The 20,295-nt window shown below is 43.0% G+C and overlaps 1 protein-coding gene across 4 annotated transcripts in view; it reads left to right on the top strand.

Annotated features, from left to right (window-relative positions):
• The window catches only part of FAM13B (family with sequence similarity 13 member B), a 44,376-nt gene extending 33,156 nt beyond the window's left edge, over positions 1 to 11,220 (top strand). For 3 of the 4 annotated variants that reach the window (XM_066559877.1, XM_066559880.1, XM_066559879.1), the window contains 10 exons: positions 554 to 764; positions 2,286 to 2,415; positions 2,860 to 2,941; positions 3,204 to 3,433; positions 3,764 to 3,847; positions 4,647 to 4,742; positions 6,960 to 7,043; positions 7,137 to 7,309; positions 7,729 to 7,830; positions 8,878 to 11,220. In XM_066559877.1, coding sequence (XP_066415974.1) covers positions 554 to 764; positions 2,286 to 2,415; positions 2,860 to 2,941; positions 3,204 to 3,433; positions 3,764 to 3,847; positions 4,647 to 4,742; positions 6,960 to 7,043; positions 7,137 to 7,309; positions 7,729 to 7,830; positions 8,878 to 9,001 — 1,316 coding nt within the window. In that variant the 3' untranslated portion in view covers positions 9,002 to 11,220. The remainder of the gene's footprint in view (positions 1 to 553; positions 765 to 2,285; positions 2,416 to 2,859; positions 2,942 to 3,203; positions 3,434 to 3,763; positions 3,848 to 4,646; positions 4,743 to 6,959; positions 7,044 to 7,136; positions 7,310 to 7,728; positions 7,831 to 8,877) is intronic. The other variant, XM_066559881.1, reaches the window with a different exon arrangement.
• Positions 11,221 to 20,295: the final 9,075 nt, after the last annotated feature.

Consider the following 20,295-nt stretch of genomic DNA (forward strand, 5'->3'; position numbering starts at 1 on the left):
TTTGGAATCTCCCTCCTAAAAAAATCGCCTTCCACAAATTAAGAAATCTCTTTTTCTTAGTGTTGTAAAGGTAGATTTTATCATAAAACCCAAAAACACTCCTTGAAAATGACTTAGGCAAATGGGCATTGTCCCTAAACCTTCTTCAAAACCAAGAGGACCAACTTTCAAAGTACATGCATACAGTATGAAAATTAATTTCCACAGCAAAATACTGGAATGGACAATAAACATATTCTTCTTATTTAATATTTCTGATACATAAATAAGGCTCTTTTACACTGTTGAACTGCTCAGAAATGCATACTCCCAAGATACACTTTGAAAAAGGGATCCTAGTGTGCATACTTCATTTCAGTACCTTTTTCTTTCAGTTATATGACAGAATTTGTAGCTTTCTGATGCATTTCACTGTTTTTATTTACTTTGTGTATGACACCACATCCTCTAGAGCATACAAGACTAAGCATTGGGTTCACATTTTTGTTTCGACTCTTGTTGATAGTTCTGGTAACAGAAAAGTACCATTTTGTGTCTTTTTTTTATCTTCTAGATCCATTTCCTGCTTTCAAGTCTTGGCAGGAGGACAGTGAATCTGGAGAAGCTCAGCTTTCCCCACAGGCTGGGAGGATGACTAACCATCCATTGGAAGAGGACTGTCATCCAATTTTGTCACATCGGAGTTTGGATTTTGGGCAAAGCCAGCGTTTCTTACATGATCCAGAAACGTTGGACTCTTCATCCAAAGCACTTTCTTTTGTTAGGTGTGTATTTTAATGCAGTCTGGGGGGCAGGATGTGTTAAGCCAGGATGAAAATACATCTGCTTGAGATTGCCACGGGTTTTCATGATCTGAATGAACTGAAGACCAAGGTCAAACATTGTGTGACCATTTGGCTGCTCTGCCTGCCCAGGAGCTGCTGCAGGGAGTTAGAGCAGAGGTTCAGCTGGGGTGGGATCGTGGCTCTCCAAGTGGCCTTTGACAGATGCTGAGGGAAAGAGGATAAAAATAGGACAAGATTGCAGAGCTTTCCCTGGCATTTGGTCACGGCTTCGGACAAATGGCACTTCCTGGGCTGAAAGTAGTATTTATATCCTTTGTTTACCAGGCTTTGCTAGATTCTGGTCTGATTTTCTGTAAGCTCTGGCTTTTTTTCCTTGTATTTTTTTAACCTGGTTTATTAAAGTAGAGTTGTATTTTTTTAACCTAGTTTATTAGAGTTGTCACTAAACAAGCTGCAGGTTATTTCTATTTGTGAACTGGGCAGTGGGACTCTCCAAAACTGTAAATAACTTGTGACTTGTACTGTCTGCTCCTGTTACTGGGAAAGGGAAGTTGAGAAGAATTTGCATGCTTGTTAAGGAATAAATAATCTCATAAAAATGTGAAAGCCTGAGACAGGAGATTGGAAAAAGTTTAGAGTTTCTAGTTGTCTGTCTGGCAGGTTTATTGATGCAAAAAGATCCTTGTGCAAATTTTGTCCAATTAACCACAGAAGATATTTAACAAGTACTGTTAAAAATTATGTAGAAGACTGACCTGCAGAAAAGTGCTGATGATAATAGCTGTTCTCCTCATTCTGAAACTAATAAGGATCTGCTCTAGTAGATTATTAGATTAGTATTGCTAATATCTTGAACTACATAGATTTCACTGGCTGTGTTGAGGGATGTTTCAGGCACTTTGTATAATAAGTGTTCTGGAAAATTCTCATGTCAGTCTTAAAACAAAAAATGCTTGCAAGAGCAGCAAATGTCAAGGAGCTGTGTGAAAGATGATATAAAATCACATACTTTAGGAGTCCGTTAGTAAAATCTAAAGAAATTTATTATAAGCCTAACAAATTATATAGATACTTTTTTGGCTTAATTATCTCTTAACTTGCCTGAGACAGTTGAGTGAAGCTGTTTAATTACCAAGGATTGTTCAGTGGTATTTTCTAGCCTGGGCTTTTATCTGTGCCCAGTCCTTGAAGAACAGCTGAGTATATAGTAATTTAGGTAAAGAGCCCAGGCACCAGAAAGTTGCCAATTAATGGTCCATTACACTTGAATTTCAAATACAGTTTTTCTGTTGTGGATATTACTCATGTTAGGGAGACAAAACTAACATCACATCTTGAAGGCAGCAACTCAAAGCAGTTTGAGTATATAGCTCTGAAAACTTGAAATTAATGGATTAAGAACTGGAGAAAAAATGAAATTATTCATCTCTGACTTCAATATACATCTTGTTTGTGCTCATTTAATTATCTAAATGACATTTTTAAAATGTTTTTGAACAGAACACGAAGAGCATCCTTTAGCTCAAAAGATGACAAAAGGGAAGATAAGACACCTTATCAGCTTGTCAAGAAATTACAGAAAAAAATAAAGCAATTTGAGGAACAGTTTGAAAAAGACAAAAACAGTAAGGTAGGTTAGCACTTCTGTCTTTACCCAGGATAAAGGACTGCACAGGAGGGCTGAGTGACTCTTGTAGTTCATTATTGAATAATTGTGTTCACAAATGAGAATTTTGTTACACACTGCAAAAGGGAGCTGAGCAACAGCAATATTAGAAAATGTGCCAGAACGCCAGAGCCAAAGGAGGAGAGAGTGACAGTTCTGCTGAGAGACTGAGGCCATTTCAGATGTGTGGAAAAGCAGAAGTGTCTTACCACTCTCTGGTTCAGCTGCTGAAGTTGTTTCAGTTTTATTTTCAGAAGTGTTTTCCTTTTGTTGGCACTGAGATCTGAACTGATACTGAGTGGCATTCCTGTAACTGTTCACATTTACCATCACAAATCTTGAAAGAAGTATTTATAAACAAGATTTAGTGTGTTTGTTTTAATATGTAGTTTATTTGTATTTTTTCAGCCTTCCTATAGTGATATTGCAGCCAATCCAAAAGTTTTAAAATGGATGACTGAACTTACCAAATTGAGAAAGCAAATAAAAGGTAAGAGATTGCTACAATTTTTCTTCTCTTGCAACACAAATTATCTTCATGGCTGAAATGGCTAAGTCATTCAGTAAACTTCCACAGCACACAAAAATGTTTCATTTCTACATTCTGCATTATTCAAAAATGAAATTATTCTTATGGCTTTAGTTCTTTAGGAGGGAAACTTTCCATATGCAAATTGCTATGTTCCTGTACTTGCAGTTAAATAAACTGTGTTATTTTAAACCTTTGGACTGAGCAGTTTTTCTCTTTTCAGATGCAAAGCAGAGGAGCTCAGAGGGAGAATTCATACCTCAAACACGTCCACGAAGTAACACTCTTCCAAAAAGCTTTGGTTCCTCTCTTGACCAAGAGGATGAAGAAAATGAAGATGAGATGCGGGTTGTGCAGAAAGAGAAGAAGCCCACTAAGGAGGCTACACTAGAACTCATTTTGAAAAGATTAAAGGAAAAACGAGTTGAGAGATGTTTGCCAGAAGATATAAAGGTAAGCATGAGGTCATGGATAGGCTCTTTCTGAGACAATAAGGGGGAAATAGAGCACTTGAGGTACCACTTTATCAACATCATGATGCCTCTGGCTAGCAGCCCTTTGCCAGGGCCATCATATTTCAGACTCAGTGGGGAAATTATCAACATGAACCACATTCTCCTTGCTCTGTATTAAAATATTTACAAGTTTGTGCTGACAATATGGAACAGCTTTAACTGGAGGAAGGTGGGTTGTACGATGTTAACTAACCTAAGTTTGGCTTAGGCATCTGGATAGCGAATAAAAGTGACTTGTGTTTGATGAAATGCTAATTATTCTTGATAGAAAATGACAAAGGACCATTTGGTGGAAGAGAAAACATCTCTCCAGAAGAGCCTCCTGTATTATGAAAGCCAACATGGACGGCCGGTAATGCTTGGCTTTATTTCAAACTCTGCCATTAATGTGTGCATGGACAGCAGTAACTCTTGAGCAATAGTAAGACCAGAACTTAATGCTGGTGTGGGGGGTTCTTCTTTTTCCTTCTCCAAAACATAAAGGTATCTATTGGCCTCCGTGTTGCCAACTGAGGAACTTGCTGATTGACTTCTAAAAAAAGAAAAAAAGTATGTATTAATAGACCCCCTTTTCAGAAATCAGAAGGTGATTGGAGTGTGCAAAGTGTTGGGTGTCATTTGGCGCCTTATATGTCTGTGAGGCAAAGAGATGTCTGAAAAATAAACAAGATTATTGAATTTCCTCAGAAAAGACCAGAAATGTTATTCTGGATTTCACAGAAACAGAAATGAAAGGACAGTTCCCACCCCCTTCTCTACAGTTTCATCTTCTTCTTTTTTCCCTTTCATTTCTGTAGAACCATCATCATTGCCAGGCACACATCTTTTCCCTCACTTCTTGGTCCCTTTTTTGCCTCTTTTCCATGGATATTTGAATACAGGGTTTGCCTGTGCTGAGGCTCCCCTAATTTTTAGGAACCATTTAAATCTTTTCCCTGAAAAGTACACAATATTAAAGTGAGAGAGAATGAAAAAGCACCCAGTTATTCCCTTTTATCTGCACAAACCCCCTTTCATGCCCTCAGTGTAAGGTAGTTTTATATTCCTAGATGGAATGCTGGTGACCTGGCAGGAGAAGCACACGGCTTTGTGTTTGCTTGTCTGTGATGGAGTGACCGGTATCATTAATTCTCTGGTTTCTCTGCCTCTAGGTTACTAGAGAAGAAAGACATATTGTGAAGCCACTTTATGACAGATACAGACTTGTAAAACAAATGTTAACTAGAGCAAGCATTACTCCTATTCTTGTGAGTAAAACAAATGCTATTTCTGTTTATTTTCCCCACTTTTGAACTGTGAGGCTGCCTTTAGAAGAGCTAGTAACACTGTTCTGTGGAACATCTTTCTTGTGGAAGATACAAGATATTGTTGTCATTGTACTTTTGAGGCATTTGATTGATTTACTGCTGAGAACAGAGCAGTTCCAAGCTGTCTGTGACCTTGATGGCTCTTGGGAATTAAATTATTCTCTCTGGAAGTAAGTGAGCTGTGCTAACTTGCTGTGGCTGAGATGTTCCCAAGTGCCTGTGCTAGGTATGGATCCCAAGGACATACTGTACTTTCAGTCCTCCCCAGAATAGTAACACCAGTTGCAGTGCAGGTTGCTGTCAGCAGAGGCTTGAGTGACAGGATTGCCATCAGAACCATTTCATTCCTTCATGCTTCCCCAGAGAGAGACATGTTACCAGCACCTGCAGCATCTGTACAACATCCCTGCTTTTTCATTGTGTTTTCACTTCATTTCCTTCTGAATTTTCTATCCTCTCTCTGTGGTCTTCTAAGAGATGAGGAAGAAAAGTTTCCATACTGTGCAAGGAAATTGATGTAACCTTGTTTATAGTACCTGTAAAACAGCTGGGGAATGACAGCCAGCTGGTTTTGTTCTGCATCAGCCATAATCCAAGCCTTGCATACTGACCCAGACTTGCAAAATACCTGTTTGGATGTTGGCTGCTGACCCTTTTGGAAGGAAGGGGCTGCATAGCTGACATGAGATAATCTCTTTGCATACAGACAGTTCTTCCCAGACACAGGTAGCTGGGCTTACTCAGCAGGAGCTTAATCTGCTGTTTACATTGTCACTGACAGTTCTGAGCTCTCCCCTCTAAGCTGGAGTACACTGAGATAAAGGGACCAGGTCAAGATTCTGCCTTTCTTGCACGTACACTGTTTTTGGTGGCTCCTTTTAAAGAAAAACATAATTTGGATCCCAGTCAGGTTTAGGGGCTTTTTTATCAGAATCCCTTTCTGAACTCCATAAGCACAGGCTGCTCTTAGGCACCAGTGTGTTTCTCTGTGACTGGTGAGTCACAGCTTTCTGGTAGTGCCCTTGACTGATTGAACTCTATGCCATCTCTCCCCTCAGAAATCTGACAGTTCAGCTGAGATGGGTTTTACATTCTGGGCAGCCTTATGACTGTACCATAGCCATTCTGGTTTCTGGCTGTGAAGTAAAGGGATGGGTGATAGCTCACCAGAAGGATTTTAAATTGAGGAGAGATGTCAGTAACATGATTCCTAACCTGTGCTGTAGGCAGCACCTGTAAAATTTTTTTCACAGGTCTTTGCTTTTGAAGCCTATAAGAAATATGAGGAGCTTTCTCATATTGCCAAGGATTGTTCAGTTGTAACTTCTAAGTAGTCTATATTCAGTGCCAGCTATTTCAAGAACTGATTTTTAGGTTTGTATGACAATTAATTCCATGAGATCTCTTACTGTATCCTGGTACACCAAGGACATGCACTGAAGCCTGTATGGAAATGTCCAGAAAAGCAGGAGACTATTTACCTTTCATGAACTGCAGTTTTGGACAGGTCATTGTCTGTGTGGCTTTTGTGTTTCACATTTTCCTGTCCAGAGACCATCTGTTGGAGCTGCTTCTGCTGTCTGGGGATAAGGGATGAGCAGGACATTATGGCAGGTGTGCAGCAGCCACCTGGACAGGGACACCTGCTTTAGGCTGCTGGAGTTTAAAGGATTTTGACTCTGAGGTGGCAACACATAGCTCTGATTTCACACTTCCACCTGCAGGCCTTCAGAGTGGTCTGGAAAAGGAGCCAGGCAGGATTATTCCCAATGGATGCCTGGCAGGAGATAACCAGCTCTGGCCTCTGTAACTGTGCTTTGGTTTGGGAGGATCAAGAATAAATACAAAATTCAGAGCTATCATTGCACTTTATGAATCTTCTACAAAACATGGAGAGAGCAAATGCTTTTTATCTCAGGTCTGAAAATGACTATTTTAAAATAAATTATAAGCTACAACAATTATTTCTGTGTCAAGGATACCTTGGGTACCTGAGCTTTTTGGGTTGTATGGTTATTTTATTTGTGCTCTGTGAGTATGTTCACTGTCTTTTATTCACCTCAGAGAGGAAATATTGGGTGACTTCAGTGTAATTCTGATTTCAAACAGCACTTGATGTCTTACTGTACATTTTGAAACAAATTTCCATTTTTTCAGGGATCACCATCAACCAAGAGGCGGGGGCAGATGTTACAGCCCATTATTGAAGGTGAAACTGCCCATTTTTTTGAAGAAATTAAGGTAGGTGCAGTGCCTTTAAAAAATACTCCCAGCACTTGTAATAGGGAACTGAAATACATCATAATTATTTTGAATTTCTGTTTTCACTTTCAGGAGGAAGAGGAGGAAAGTGATGGTTTGTCTACAGATCTGAATGAAATCTTAAAAACTGCTGCCCAAACACAGCCTGTTCTAAGCCCAGTTGAAAACTCTGAGTCTGATATTGAAGATGGTCAAGAGAAACTCACCCGGGACCTGAGGCTCTCCAGCACCCGAGCTGCTTCGATGTATGGACAATTAAGTGGATAATTTAATTATAGTAGTTGTAATTATTGTAGTTAGAGTCATGATAACTGAATCTCTGATGTTGGGTGAAAGGGAGTGACATGTTCAGCACTTCTCAGGAAATGTTTGGATTGAATGAGTGTTCTTTGCTCTGACATGTCTGACTAAGATCTTTTTGTACTCAGTGAATTATTTAGTATCTTCTAAACCTTCTTTAGCCTTACTTGAGCTGTGTAGACAGCAGAAAATTTATACCCCTTTATTAACTGCTAGTTTGTTCTCAATATTTCACTTTCAAACTGACAGTATGTTCCTTATGAACCAGACAAATAAATTATTAGTGCAGCTAGCTCAGCTGTTTCTGAGGAATTGAAATTCTATTGTAAGGCCAACATATTTTTCTTTCACTTGAAATTTTTAGGCCTGAATTGTTGGAGCAACTGTGGAAAGCCAGAGCTGAGAAGAAGAAGCTACGTAAGACATTACGAGAGTTTGAAGAGGAATTTTATCAGCAGAATGGAAGGTTTGTTTAGCACAAAACCAGATGCTGGGCTGCAGCCTCATTATGTAGCCAAGTGCATTTTCTAACTTTGAATGTTGTCAGCTGGAATCTGATCTGTTTTGATCTGCTGTGAATAATCTCCTGAGGGAGATAACTTTGTGTATTTTTAACAGTTCCATTTTTAAAAAATAGCATTTAAAAATACCTACTAGAAAGTATGGGTTTTTTTATTTTAAAAGCCCCATATTATCCCTGTTCTTTAGCATAGGGCAGGTAAATTTGCCCATTTGCCCCTTGTTGCAGTAGGTTGGTTCTGGCAGCGGATATTTGCTGTACCAGTAGAGGTTTTTATAATTTTTATTCTCCATATAGTTTAGCTCTTTTAGGTTTCTTATTTGAATTTGTTTGGTCATGAATTAGATTGCATTGCTGCCCATCATATTTTTGAGATGTCTCATGTCATGAACAAAACTAACAACACTCCTAACAAGTCACTTCCTTGACTGGCAAATGTTCTCACTTGACTTTGCCTTCTCCTGTATTTCTCCTGGTCACACAAATTCCAGTAACGTGGCTTCATTGTGCACTTACTGAATTTGGAACAAAACTCCTTTTGACTTCAATGGCAAATAATGAGGTTAATCATATTAATAGATTATTTGTTATAGTCCAGTAAGAATAATGCTCTGCTGCTAATTTGTGGGTCAATCTACTTACAGTAAAAAACGTAGATTGACTTAAATGTGTTTTTTTCTGTAGTGTATACACAGGCTTTGAAATGAAACTCTTCATATCCTGTTAGTAAAATTCCCAGGAGAATTTAGGGCAGTGGTTATTACCCAATGCTGCAGCAGTTGTACAGAATAAATTCTGCTGGGTTTTCAATTCAGTTTTTAGGTGATGGCAGTTTTAACTACAATAAACTAAAATATGCCTGTTATTGGTGAACAAGCTGCCAATAATAATAATTTTCATCTGCCCTAAAATAACTTCTTGTAGCTGCTTCTGTGTTTGGCTTGCTGCAGGATGGATGATTTAGTTGAAATTTTTATGTTTTTCTTTTTACAGGAATGTACAGAAAGAAGATCGGGTCCCAATGCTGGATGAGTACAGGGAGTACAAGAAAATCAAAGCCAAACTGAGGCTGTTAGAAGTCCTTATCAGCAAACAAGATTCTTCAAAATCAATTTAAATTATATTCCTCCAACCTGTTGAGTAACATGCTGTTTCCATATACTACCCCTGTACTTATTGGGTGCTTGTGTTCATGTGTCATGCACTGTTGAAAGAATCCAGTTTGTGCACTTTACTGTGGTGCCACTAGGACATGTTTGAAGGGTAAGTAGGTCTTGTCTAGAGAGCAAATAAGGTTTCTGAGTTTGAGACTGCTCTATCCAACTTTAGCAAACACAGTTTCCATCGAAGTTTTGTATTCCAGATGCATCCATCCTGTTCCAAAACAACCATAGCTTTTTTTTATCTTTAGCATTCAAGAACTTTGAGACTTTTGTTATTACTAACCTTTTGCATTGTTGAAGAAATTATTAATATTGTAATGCTACACCGAACTATTCCTCTTGCCTAAAAAATCAGCAAATTAAGGGTACAGCTCTTAATTCTTGGAACACTTAAACAGACTGTAATTCCTTTCAAAGGACTGCTGTGGAACAACTTTGATTTTTTGGTATTCTAAATTGCATCTGTACACATTAATAATTAACGTCTATGGATTTTGCTCATTAGTGGTCACGTTTCCTCCTTGATAAAGATGACAGTGGACAAACCAGAAAGTGACCTTTTCTTAGTGGCTTTTAAACCTTGGAAAACTGAACAGTTCAATCACATGCTGCCTACAGGACTCATGTCATTGTTGTTCATTTTTGATCCCTTTTTGGGTTGTTGTTTATCAGCCAGTGGTGACGTAGTGTTTGGGCTGAATTGGATACGGCATCTCCGCTTTCAGAAGATTTGAGGAGCACAGTGAACACTGTGGTGGTTGGGAAATCTGGTGGTGCTCAGACTTGTGTGGCTCCACAGAAAGGAGCTGGCTTAGGACAGTTAAAATCCCACTGTACCTGAAAGGAGTATGGTGTCAAGGGCTAAAATCAGTGTAGTTAACATGCACCACAGGGAGAACCGTCGGTTTGGAGTGGAAAGATTACTGCTGTTTATCACGGTTTTGTTTTACAGTTGGAGAATAAAAATACATTATCTAATCCTTACGATGTAAGCAAAACAGTTTATGGGCCTTGCATGATTTAGCTTCAGAGTTGAATCTAAATAATGTTTTGAGTATCACATCTGCTGTGCTGAATGATGATTTAGGGACTAGCTTTGCTCTGCAGCAGCCATCCGCAGCTGTTTCTGATCTGGCAAAATCAAAATGTTAATTTCAGCTGGTGCTTTCTCAGTTGGTTTTTTTTTTTTTTTTCAGTGTATCAGTTTGATTGTGGCCATGTTTTGCATGCACCTACTCTCACTGCATGTTTTTATGACTGGCTAATGTCAACATAGCAATGATTCACTCTGCTTTGTGAAAGACCAAAAATGAACTTTCTCACAATGTAAGAAATGGCTCGCACATAACTCAGAGACTTGCTGTTGTGTCATGAAGCATATGAAATAGGTTGCAAGTAGGATTTTTAGTGCTCAGATTTCATTTGTGTACTGTAGAATACTTCTTGGTTTGTTTTACTCTGCTTGTAGGCATGTATTTTTGGAATTCAGAAAAAAAAAGCACTAAAACTATTGAGCACTGGTGGTATGCCTTTTTTTTCTTTTCTTTTTTTTTTTAACTGCAAAGTGATCTGGGACCTTAGAGAATTATGAGGTTAAAGTAGTCTTTGAGACCATTTACCAATTTTATTCAGTTCCATTGTGCAATGTACACTTCAGTTCCTTTTCTATCAGTCTGCAGACACGGGTGTATCCAAACATTGAAACTAATGTGTACTGTATAGTGTTGTACATGAATGTTTGTGTTTTATATACCACATGCAAAATGTCAATATGCACTATTTAAATGTTTTAAATAATATATTCCTCCTTTATAATGCTTAAATCTATATGATTCCAATATTTTTATAAGTGAGTGAGTGATCAGACTGGTTCCAATTCAGAATTAACAGCTGCTTTGTGTTTGTTATGCAGTGTTTGGCTGTTTATTCAGTATAGTAGATAAGCATGGCAACAGTTATGCTGAGTGTGTTTTGTGCCATCCTTGTTGAGCAATAAATAAACGGTAGAACTAGGCATTTTGTGATATAACAGTTTTACTTTGGTAAAAGCAAAAGCTATATATCTATATGGATATATAGATATGGAATATATATAACTAAACCAGATATAATTGCATTGCTATGTCTGGTGCTCATTGTATAGACTTTTATAATAAAAGTACCTTAACCTTTATTGTCTTGTATTTTTGTTTCTCATCATGCTTTCTCCTCCACTGCCATCCCTTATAAAGGAGTGCTGGATCCTTTGCTGCTCCTCTTTGTAGCTGCAGGGTGTTGTGAGGAGGGTCCGAATTCCACGATGTGCCCTGGTGGTGGCTCGGGTGAAACTGCATCCCCTGGAGCCGCGTCCTGCCCGTGCAGGGGAGGGGCCCCAGCGCTCCCGGGCTGACCCGGATCGTGGTGCCGGCCGGGCTTCAGCTCCTGCTGGGGTGACAGGGAGCACCCCGGGACACGGCTCCTTCCTGCCCCAGCAGCAGCAGCGTGGGTGCAGGAGCCACCACTGGGACGCTTCATTCACTGCCCTCAGCCAAGCACATCGGATGTGTCTCTGTACCATGAGGATCTCTCAGCCTGCAATCAGTACTGCAGCACTTACTGCTGTAACTGTGGCCAGGAAACGCTGCTCTTGTGTGTGGTGTTTGTGAGGGTCCCCAGGATGAGGTGAGAGATGAGAATCTACTCCATGTTCTTAGAAGGCTGATTTATTATATTATGATATTATGTTTTAAAAAATTATATACTAAAATTATACTAGAGAAAGGATACACCAGAAGGCTAGAAAAGAATGAATAATAAAAACCTGTGACTCCTCAGAGAGTCACTCACAGCTGGCTTTGATTGGTCATTAAGTAAAAACAATTCACATGGAACCAATCAAAGATGCACCTGTTGGTAAACAACCTTCAGAGCACATTCCAAAGCAGCAAACACAGGAGAAGAGAATCAGATAATTATTATTTACATTTTTCTCTGAGGCTTCTCAGCTTCCCAGGAGAAGAAATCCTGGCAAAGGGATTTTTCAGAAAATATCATGGTAACGCTTGCACTCTGCTGTGTCTACACACCAGAGGATGCTTTTCCTCTCAACCAAACAGCCTTCCATAGTATGTTGTGAGCTCACAGAAAGTGGTCAAGGTCTTTCAAGCTGACTCTTGTGTTCTGTGAAAATCCACCTCTTTGGCCTAAGGCATGGCAGGGGCTGAAGAACTCCTTAAGGTGGAGACTCTGCACTGCAGGTAAGTGGGAACAAAAAACCAGCAAGTTGAGGGAGCAAGGGAGGGAGAGGAGTTGGAAGGCAGCCTTGAGCACGTTCTTTGGGTTGGGACAGAGTAACCTTCCCTCTGATCACATGGCCTTTCTCTGAAAACAGGGGAAAGAAATTCTTAGGACATTGGCCTGAAGAATGAACAAGGTTCCTACCGATCTGTTCTACAATCCCCATTTTTCCTTAAATCATTTATTCAATGAAGCTTGCTGTGAGCAGGATGCTAATAAGGAAAAAAAATTCCCTCAAAGATGGTTTAGTGGGAACTGCTGCAAATGGATGTGCAATGAGCTAAGATCTTAATGAGGAAAATAACTGTGTTGAACGCTATTAGTTAAAATAGAGGAGAAGCATGTTTCTGAGGGTGCAAAAAGCTCAGTTATATTAGGAAAATCTATTACTGGAGTACCAGTTCTGAGACAATGCAAGTCCAGAGCTTTCTGAGCTTTCCCTCTCCAAACAGATTTGCCTGAGCTGTTGTGTCACTGCAGGGCACGGCTTGCAGGGAAAAGCCAAGCAGGGTGTGGAGAGGGTGTCCTGTGCCCCAGGGGACTGGGGTGAGGTTGAGGAAAGCTTGAAAGCTCTTTTGGGAAGTTCTGGGAGAGGAAATGTGTCCAAAGGTTTTGAGGCTCTGTAGGAGAGGGCTGCCAGGAGGAGGAGAGGTTGGAGATGTCACAGGTGCCACACACTTGCTTTTCTGCTGTCAGGCTATTGAGTAATCTGGGTAAACAAACCACCAGTAACCTCTGTGTTCTGGGACAAGTGTCCTGGGCTGCTGTCTGGCAACGAGATCCCTTTGGAGGGGAAGGGAATAGGGGTTTAGTTTTTAAAACTGCTCCTCTCAGAAGAGAATGGATGGCTTGGCTTGGCTTTTGGCCGGGAGCCCAAAGTACAAAATCAGTGACCCCCGGCAGGGCTGCTGTGTGCCCTGTGTTCCCTGACTGTGCTGTTTGGCTGGAAATCCCCTCCTGGGAGCCTTGGAATGCCTCTGCTCCCTTCTCTGTGACCCTGCTCCTCCACACCGGCATCAGACACAGGGAGAGCAGAGCCCATGGAGCAGCGTTAGCATTAACGAGGTTAATTAGCATTAACCCCGGCAGCTGATGCATGAACGGAGCAGGGGTCGGGGCGGTGCGAGCCAGCGGGTCCGGGATGCTGCCGGGGCTCGGGATCTGCCTCTTGGTCACTCAGCTGAGGGTCAGAGCTGCCCCAAACAAGGCACAGGTACAGCTGCTACCTGAGGAAAAGTGGCTGCATATGGCTGGGGTGCCCAGCCTTTCCTCGTGTCTTTATGGAAGCACCGTGACTCAGTAAATTGGATTTCACACATAGTACAGGTAAGAGCTCACCTGATTATCCAGAAGAGGTTCACATTAGCATTACATCTTGAGAACTACATATACAGGATATCGGCTTTGAAATACAACGACTTGTAGGATTTGTGTAAGATTTGGGGGCTTTGGGGCTGGAACAGAGCTGTGCAGCAGCAGAACTGGGCAGGGCCTGGGGGTGCGGTGGGTGCTGCATGCCCGTGCTGGCCCCGGCTTTTCCCGTGGCGCTGTCCGGATGGAGCCTGGACACGTTTTCCTCCTCCTGCAGCTGAGTCCTGGCGATAAACGGACAGCAGTGACTGCCGGGGGTGCACAGCCCCTGGCCTGCCCGTAACCTGTCCCTAGGGCTGCGGGAATAAAGGGAGTGAGGAATAAAAAGGATGTTCCCGGAATTCCGGCTGGTGCCAGGGTGGAGCGAAGCGCCCTCTGGTGCCTGTGAGCTCCTGAGCCGAGGAGAGAGATTTGGGGATTTCCCTGAAAGTAAATTGATCCTTTTTCTTTGACGGTAACAGATCGCTGGCTAGGAATTGAGAGATTAGCATTAACCTCGGCAGCTGATGCATGGACGGAGCAGGGGTCGGGGCGGTGCGAGCCAGCGGGTCCGGGATGCTCCGGGGCTCGGGATCTGCCCTTGGTCACTCAGCTGAGTGTCAGAGCTGCCAGAGCTCAGGATCTGCCCCTTGGTCCCACAGCTGAGTGTCAGAGCTGCCCCTTGGTCCCACAGCTGAGTGTCAGAGCTGCCCCTTGGTCCCACAGCTGAGTGTCAGAGCTGCCCCTTGGACACTCAGCTGAGTGTCAGAGCTGCCCCTTGGACACTCAGCTGAGTGTCAGAGCTGCCCCTTGGACACTCAGCTGAGTGTCAGAGCTGCCCCTTGGTCACTCAGCTGAGTGTCAGAGCTGCCAGGGCTCGGGATCTGCCCTTGGTCCCACAGCTGAGTGTCAGAGCTGCCCCTTGGTCCCACAGCTGAGTGTCAGAGCTGCCCCTTGGACACTCAGCTGAGTGTCAGAGCTGCCCCTTGGTCCCACAGCTGAGTGTCAGAGCTGCCCCTTGGTCACTCAGCTGAGTGTCAGAGCTGCCCCTTGGACACTCAGCTGAGTGTCAGAGCTGCCCCTTGGTCACTCAGCTGAGTGTCAGAGCTGCCAGGGCTCGGGATCTGCTCCTTGGTCACTCAGCTGAGTGTCAGAGCTGCCCCTTGGTCCCATAGCTGAGTGTCAGAGCTGCCAGGGCTCAGGATCTGCCCGGGCTCAGGATCTGCCCCTTGGTCACTCAGCTGAGTGTCAGAGCTGCCAGGGCTCAGGATCTGCCCCTTGGTCACTCAGCTGAGTGTCAGAGCTGCCCCTTGGTCACTCAGCTGGATCTCAGAGCTGCCCCAAACAAGGCACAGCAGTTGATGTCATTCAGGCATTTGTACCTCCAGCAGGCCTGGGCTGTTCTCAGAACAGCACCTGGAAGGTTCTCAGAACAGCACCTGGAAGGTTCTCAGAACAGCACCTGGAAGGTTCACAGAACAGACCCCGAGGTTGTTTATACATTTATTGACAGTCCTGCTCCTCTTGTCCAGAAATAGGAAAAGAAAGGGGGGTAGTTGGCTTTAATTAAACTGGGTGACCAGTCTGTTACCAGTGAGCTCAGACATTTTGCTGTGCCCTCTTTCCTGAAGCTCTACGAAATCCTCCCCTCCCAGAGGGCAGCTGTTGTCAGCCAGTATAAAAGCACTTAAAGTTTCTTAAAATCACTGACTTTGTGCAGTTCTTCTGCCTCTCAGGCTGTCCCTCAGTGAGGTTTCAGCAAGGGCTGCAGCTGCCTGGGGATGGGAACAGCATCTGCAGCAGCAGCCTGCCCCACCCTGCTGGAATGCTGCCCTGGAGATGTCGCTCTGAGCTGTGGCTGAGTCTCTTCCTTCCATTCCTGGAGCTTTGATAACTCCAAATTCAGCACCAGAGGGATTAAAATAAAGAAGATGTTTCAAACAAAGCCAGTACCACAATCACTCCTGTAGGAAGAGATTCATGGATATTTGTGGGGAAAAATGTCCCACATCTGGCTGAAAGTAGACTTTCCTTCTGGCCCTTCCAAAAAGACAGGATACAGAAATACACTTTTTTTTCAGATTGGAGTGAGATGGCAGGGATTGTTGTGCAGTGATGTTTACAGCCAGCCTGGGGGCTTTTCTCTTTCTTCTTGCAGAAGTGATTTTAAAATAAAAATATGTTGTACAGACACAGACTTACCCCAGTGATGGAACTGGAACAAAGATTGCTGGAAACATTTTAGCAAAGCAAGGGGAAGTTGCAGTAATATTTCTCCTTGCTGTAGATGCAGCCTGTGACCCAATAGATTGCTGTGAATCTTGTTTGTTTTCTGTACATCTGTTTCTGGTTAACATTTGGGGAAACATCCAGCTCACAGCTTTATACAGTCACTAAAACTCACTGATCTTGCCCTGCTGCCAATTCTGCTGTTGCAGTGTGTGACCTGGCCTGAACAAGCTTTCATTTGACTTTATGGGCATAACTGGTGATTTTTCTTTATTTATAGGTTTAGTTCTGCTATTCCTATGATGTTAAAAGTAGTATCCTGTGGAGAAATAGCTTTTGTAAGTCACACTGGGGGCAACTGTGACTCCTTTTGTATTCTTCAATTTCCAAAATGCAACCAGCAGTTTCTAGGATTACAGGAAAGAATAAAGCCTACCTTTTCCTCAGCACTGTCTCCATTGGTTTGGCCCCAGAGCACCTGGTTAGGAACAAAGGTGTTCCTAATTTTGGAGAAGTTTGCACTCTCTATCCAGAGGTCAGCGTGTGCATTTGCAAATAAAAATGCAATTAAATTAGGTGTGAAGGCAGTCCTGAATCAAGGTCAGAACATTTTGCCTCTTTCTGCAGTCAGGAAGTAGCTACTTTTTAAACAGCTTTTGGCTACAAAGGTATGACTGCCTTCTTCTCTTACAGCCAGGCTGTCTGTACAGCTCATACCTGGCTAACATGGGTCTAGGAAAGGCTGAGTTTGGGGAGGCTCTTTGCCTGTGGTGATTTCCCAGCTGCTCCAATGGAGACAGCTGCCCACGTGCAACATTTTTTTTAGATGAGCTTGGAATTTGCATGACCCATGTTCATGAGGGGGAGGTAATCTTAAACCCTTCTGGAATCTTGTAAACAGAATTCTCCCTTTGAGCTGCACCTTTGCAACTCACCCATGGAAAGGTAAAAGTGAGCATTTATGCTGTGCTGAGGAGCACTGTGATTCCTGAGTACAGAGAAAGGAGTCTCAGCCAATATTTTATCCAGGGAAGGAAGATGTTGACAGCATGTTTACAACATGTTGTTGTAAAGAACTTACCAGGATGCAAGGAAACAGAAATCTGGAGAGACATCCAAGCTGGGCATCAGCCAGCAGCTCTTCCTTTAGCAGGGACCCTCCTCCAGGGCAGGAGGTGTTGGAGGCAAGGACAAGGATGGATCCTGAATGAAAGCAGGAGCGGGGAGATCCAGCCCAGCTCCCTGTCCTCCCTTCAGGCTGTCATTCTGCACAGGGAAGACTGGATTGGCTTCAAAAATGGCTAGATTTGAAGAACCTGAGCTTGTTGGGTGTTTTGTCATAAGCTGTATGTATATGAGGCTTTTCTGGCCAAACCTCTTGTGTTTGTGCTGTGTCTCACATCCCAGTTTCACTGTGCCAGCTCTGCTGTGCTCCAGTTCCCCTGCTCTGCCAGGATCCAGGCTAAAACAAACAGGGTGGATAACGAGTGGGGAGGACACAGAGCCACAGCAAGGCCAGAAAGGGGCCCTGGACCCTGGGCTGTGCAGCCTCTCCAGGGTAGGACAGGTTAGACTGAGCCTAACCAGGCTCACACTGGGGCTCTTTAGGCAGGGCTGGCCAAAGCTGGCAAACACAGAGGTGAAATCATGGGGTCACTCACCCCCACAGCAGCAAATGCAGCCAGTTCTAGGCACTTCTGAAGCATTTCTTTCTCAGTTTTACTGTGTTTGTAGCTCCCTAGATGATGGGTGCAATGACAAAGAGGCAACATGAGACTTGTCAAGGCCACAGGATTCAACACCACTCGTGACTGATCTGATGGACTCCACGTGGGAGGGGTGTGGGGAGCTGAGAGCAGCCTCAGTGCCAGGAAAAACTGGGGGCTGGTGATAAATACAATCCCTTTGAATCATCTCAGGCCTTAATTGTCTAATACTGCTAATAACAAGGACTAATAATCCAGACTTTGGCCTTGAAAAAGCTGGGAAATCTTTCCCAACAGCCAACAGCAACCAGTGCATAGACCAGATACCAACTATTGCCAAAAAATGGGAAGGATGGATCTGGGTCTGCTCCCTGATCTAACTGATTTCTGCATTTTTAATGAATTATTGTCTTGCCAGCTGCTACCTGAGGAAAAGTGGCTGCAAATGCCTCAGGTGCCCTTATGGAAGCATCATGCCTCAGTAAATTGGATTTCACACATAGCAAAGGTAGGAGCTCACCTGATTATCCAGAAGAGGTTCACATTAGCATTACATCTTGAGAAATACATACACATTTATGTTTATGAAATACAAACACCAGTATGATTAATGCAGCTCTGGTTCCTCTAGGGAGCTGTTCTGCCTGAGAAACACCAACTTCTCCTCACTCTCCTGCTTTGATTTGGGTGAAGATATGTCCTCCACTGCTGGGCCAGCCCATGGATACCAGTTCCATGGGGATAATGAGGGGGCTGAGGAGTATTTCCATCTCTCTGAAATGGGGAAACAAAGCAGCTCAGCTTATAGAACCTGAACTGATGTAAGCCTGGATTTTTATTTTGTATTCCTTGTTAGTCTTTGTGTTCTTCTGCATGCAAAACTGACCACTGAAGGCAGACCTTGAAATAACACTTTTCTCTACATGAAGTACTCAGGAGAAACACAGCCTTAGCACATTCCCAGTGCCTTCATTTCGTTACTCAGTACCTTCACAAAACAACAATTGCTTATTAATCTGGATTTCACCCAAGATGGGCCAGGCAGTTTATTACTTTAAAACCTTATTTCATTACCTTAAATGAAACAACTCTGGTTTACATAGCTCATTGTTACTCAGGCATGTTCACGTGGTCTCTCTTATGCTAAATCAGTGCTAAATGAAGTGTGTGAAGCAGAGCATTTCCAGAGTATTTTTGCCTGATTCCAATTTATAAATATGTGATTTACATTCAGGCCTCCTTTAATTGATTCCTCCAGAGATGATAGAGGAGATAGGAACACTAACATGTGCTTCTGCTCAGCTGGGCTTGCTCTTTCCAGTTCTTCCTGTCTCTGCTATGGATTTCCCATGCCAAATACCCATCTTTAATGTTGGCACAAAAACAAATCCATGGTTTATCTCAACGTAAACAAGAGAAAAGCTCAGCTAATTGCATTCATGGCTGTTACTGACTGCAGAATTGTGGCACTTTCAAAACATTTCTGTGCTCAGACAGGATTACTTGCTCAGATTGATTCCTTGACTGAAGTCAGACCTGTCTTCAGCTCAGTAATGACATTTGCTGTAAGCATGCTAAAAACGTGTGGAATTACAGGTAAATGGAGCCAGTGTTGTTGCCTCCTTTCAGCTGGTGAACCTGGGCTGCTCCTTGTGCAAATGTGGCTGTTGTTGTTTGGGAGGGTTAATGTTGTGTTGTGGTATCATTTGTCCCAGCAGAGTCCATCCAAGAGGGATCCCTTTGCAAACCATGAAAATATTTTTTGTTGAAGACTTTTTCCTTGTGTTGAGTATATGTTGCAGCAATTAGCTGACCTGTTGTTTTCCTAGGCTGGTTATTCAGAAGTTTCAGCATTGTTTGTACCCAGAATTTCTCCAAATGCATTTGAAGGAGTTGGTTGCCTTTCCTGAGCTGAAAACACAACATTTAGCACAAGGTTTTGGGGAACCACGAGGTGAGGTTGCTCTGAACTAACACTGGGAGTCTCTTCTTGTTTCTTTACATGAAAACATGTTTGCAAGGAAAGCCTTGCCCTCCAGAAATCAGCTCCCAGAGCTGCTCCTGCCATCCTCAGAAGAGGAGGGCTCCAGGCAGAGCTGGGACGTGGCTTTGCTCACATCTGTGCTCAGCACCCTGAACTCACCAGTGAGAAGGGGCAAGGAGGGGATGGATGCTCACAGGCTGAATTTAGAGGGTGACAGCAGCTTCTAACCTTGCTCTGCCATTCTCACTTGTCACTAAGTTGTGCTGCTGGGAACTGAGAGCCATTTCCACTGCAGGGACGTTTTTGGGCGGATGATGTGTGGGGTAAGGAGTGAGTGCTGAATGAGGTACAGCTGACACTGCGATTGCTGGTAAAGACTGTGAGGCACCTCAGGTTTTCCATTTGTGTGTAAAGACGCCTGCCAGAGAAATTATGCAGACTTCCAACCTTCCAGTGGAGCCTGTGGGCAAATTGGGTGCTGGCTTCATGTGATCAGCTCCATCAACAGGGGAGTTATCTCAGTGTATTTCATCACTTGGGCAGCCCAGAGGAGATGTGTGGTCATAGAGCTGCAGGATTTTTGGGGAATTCAATAGTCAGTGTAATGCAGTTCAGATTTGGAGGCTTATTTAGTGGTACAGCAATGCAGGGTGAAACTGAGGCCTCATTTTTTCTGTTCTGGAAGATGCTTGAGAGGTTTGCT

Source organism: Molothrus aeneus, chromosome 15 (assembly GCF_037042795.1).
Source record: "Molothrus aeneus isolate 106 chromosome 15, BPBGC_Maene_1.0, whole genome shotgun sequence".
NCBI lineage: Eukaryota > Metazoa > Chordata > Aves > Passeriformes > Icteridae > Molothrus > Molothrus aeneus.